Source organism: Chrysochloris asiatica, unplaced genomic scaffold (genome assembly GCF_000296735.1).
Source record: "Chrysochloris asiatica unplaced genomic scaffold, ChrAsi1.0 scaffold00140, whole genome shotgun sequence".
Taxonomy (NCBI): Eukaryota; Metazoa; Chordata; class Mammalia; order Afrosoricida; family Chrysochloridae; genus Chrysochloris; species Chrysochloris asiatica.
In genome coordinates this window covers 1,502,773-1,505,800 of record NW_006408658.1, presented here as the reverse complement: position 1 = coordinate 1,505,800, position 3,028 = coordinate 1,502,773, and the positions used below count along the sequence as shown (strand labels likewise).

Genomic DNA, 3,028 nt, shown 5'->3' with positions numbered 1-3,028 from the left:
GGTTGGAAGTTCAAACTTACCAGTCACTCACCTAAAACCCTATGCAGGGTCACTATGAGTCATAACCGACTTGATGGTACTTAAAACAACAGTTCCATTTAAAAAAAAAAAAGAAGAAGAAGAAAAAAGTTAGCATTCTTCCCCCAAAGTGTGAATCCAATAGTGAGGTTCGTTTTTTGTTTTTTTGTTTTTTTTTTTTACATTTTAGATTGTACAGCTGTTTGATCTTCAACAACTGGGACAAGGAAGGCGAAGAATGAGGCCACAGGAGGTTGCCTTTCTAAAGCTACGATACAAACAAATTCATTGCCATTGAATCTATTCCAACTCATAGTGACAGAGTAGAACTGCTCCACAGTTTTTGAGACTGTAATCTTTGCAAGAGCAGTTTCATGTTTCTCCCATGGAGTTGCTGATGGGTTCAAACTACCAACCTTATGATTAGCAGCTCAACATTTAACCCACTGATATAGGTCTTCATAATATGCAGAGACAGCCCCTAACCTGCTGGGGTTTGACTGACCATTGAAATCGTGGGCAGAAGAATAATGTGGGGAAATTGGACAATTGTCAGTGAATTCGTTCTTGTGAGCTTCTCAACTCTGTCCTCTGAGATACAGGCTTTACTCTTCCTCCTTTTTTTGGCCATTTACCTGGTTACCCTTATGGGAAATGTCCTCATTATCTTGGTCACTACAGCTGACTCTGCCCTACAAAATCCTATGTACTTCTTCCTCAGAAACTTGTCCTTCCTGGAGATAGGATTCAATTTGGTCATTGTGCCCAAGATGCTGGGGACACTGAATAAGCAGAACACAACTATCTCCTTCCTTGGCTGTGCCACTCAGATGTATTTCTTCTTCTTCTTTGGGGCTGCAGAGTGCTGCCTCCTGGCCACAATGGCATATGACCGCTATGTGGCCATCTGTGACCCTTTGCGCTACCCAGTCATCATGGACCACAGGGCCTGTTCCCAGCTGGCAGCTGCCTCTTGGTTCTCAGGTTTTCCAGTGGCCACTGTACAGACCACCTGGATTTTCAGCTTCCCATTCTGTGGTCCCAACAGGGTGAACCACTTCTTCTGTGACAGTCCCCCTGTCATTGCCTTGGTCTGTGCTGATACCTCTCTGTTTGAACTGGAGGCTTTGACAGCTACTGTTTTATTCATCCTCTTTCCATTTTTGCTGATCCTGGGGTCCTATGTCCCTATCCTCTCAACTATCTTCAGGATGCCTTCAGCTGAGGGAAAACGCAAAGCCTTCTCTACATGTTCCTCGCACCTCCTGGTTGTCTCCCTCTTCTACAGCACTGCCATCCTCACATACTTCCGACCTCGGTCTAGCACTTCTCCTGAGAGCAAGAAGCTGCTCTCACTCTCCTACACTGTAGTGACTCCCATGTTGAACCCCATAATCTACAGCTTAAGGAACAGTGAAGTAAAAGCTGCACTGAAGCGGGTCATCCATAGGACCCTGGGCCTCCAGAAACTAAGACTGACTTAGATGAAAAATGAAATAGCAGAATGCAAAGACAAAAGGAAAGTGAATTCCAAAATGAGTTTTGACCTCTATTCTTTCCAAGAACAACAGTATACATGATGAGATTTTGGACATTCTACTGGAATCAGTTTCTGAATGGTGGTTGTGATGGTGTGCCATGGAATCAGTTCTGACTCATAGTGACCCTATATGGGAGTTCCAAAGCTGTAAGTTTTTACAGGGACAGAAAGCCTAATCTTTCTGCCACGGACCAGCTGGTAGTTTTGAACTGCTGACTTTGAGGTTAGCAGTCCAACTTGTAGCCATTATGCTACCAGAACTAATAGGACATAAATGAGACTAGAAAGAACTGCAGTAGTCCCCGTCCCTCGTCTTCTGCGGGTCTGTGGTACCAGTGGCTCCAACGATGCTATTAGTTTTTACAGATTGGTAACTTCTCTGAAGGTTAATAGCTTCACTAAAATCTGCCATTTAAAAAATTCTTTAACTATTTTTTAATATAACTTCTCTATACCCTTTATTCTGTAATATTCTGCTTTATGTTTTCTATTTGTTCATATACCCTAAGCAAATTTATAGAATTTCCATTTATAAGATAATTAAAGTAATGATTTAAACAATACTCTTCACTTATAAATCTTTTTTTTTTTTTTTTTCAACAAGTACGTATTCAGCAATCAGTATGCTTCAGGCTCTGGTCTAGACCCTGAAGATATATTGTTGTTGTTTTAGGTACCATTGAGTCAGTTCTGACTCATAGCAACAGGACACACAACATGACACAACACTGCTGGGTCCTGTGGCTTCCTCACAAATGTTGTTATGTTTGAGTCCATTGGTGTTGCCACTGTGTTAATCCATCTCATTGGGAATCTTCTTCTTTTTCGTCGACCCTCTATTTTATCAAGCATGATGCCCTTCTCCAGAGCCTGTTCCCTCCTGACAACATGTCCAAAATATGAAAGACAAAGTGGCACCATACTCATTTCTAAGGAGCATTCTGACTATACTTCTTCCAAGACATCTTTGTTTATTCTTCTGGCAGTCCATGTATTTATGTTTTTCATCAACACCATAATCTCAATGCATCAATTCTTATCTGGTTTTCCTTATCAATTTCCAATTTTAACATGCATATGTTGTTGTTGTTAAGTGCAGTCCAGTCAGTTCAGACTCATAGATGTACAGTGTTTCCAAGGAGCAGCTGGTGGGTTTGACCTGTCAACCTTGAGATTGATTAGCAAACCAGTGCTTAGCTTATGATGTCATGGCTTAAGCCATCTGTACCTTAGTTCCTAAAGTGACATCTTTGCTCTTTTACACTTTTAAAAGTTCTTTTGTACCAGATTTGCATAATGCAGTATGCACCAGATTTGCATAATGATTTTTTTACTGTTATTTGCATGAACATTGATTGTGGATCCAAGCAAAATGAAGCATTTGATATCTTCAATCTTTTCTTCATCCATCATGATGTTATTTATTGATCCAGTTGTGAGGATTTTTGTTTTCTTTACACTGATGTTCAT

At 40.8% G+C, this 3,028-nt stretch overlaps 1 protein-coding gene across 1 annotated transcript; it reads left to right on the top strand.

The window, feature by feature from the left end:
• Window positions 1–528: 528 nt before the first annotated feature.
• LOC102826798 (olfactory receptor 10A4-like) lies at window positions 529–1,508 on the top strand. Its single transcript, XM_006870165.1, has one exon. It carries the CDS (start codon window positions 549–551, stop codon window positions 1,500–1,502), a length of 954 nt encoding a protein of 317 aa, XP_006870227.1. The 5' UTR covers window positions 529–548; the 3' UTR covers window positions 1,503–1,508.
• Window positions 1,509–3,028: the final 1,520 nt, after the last annotated feature.

What these genes read in the sequence shown, in the direction of transcription:
- LOC102826798 (XM_006870165.1), top strand. Translation starts at nt 549, where the DNA reads ATGTGGGGAAATTGGACAATTGTCAGTGAATTCGTTCTTGTGAGCTTC.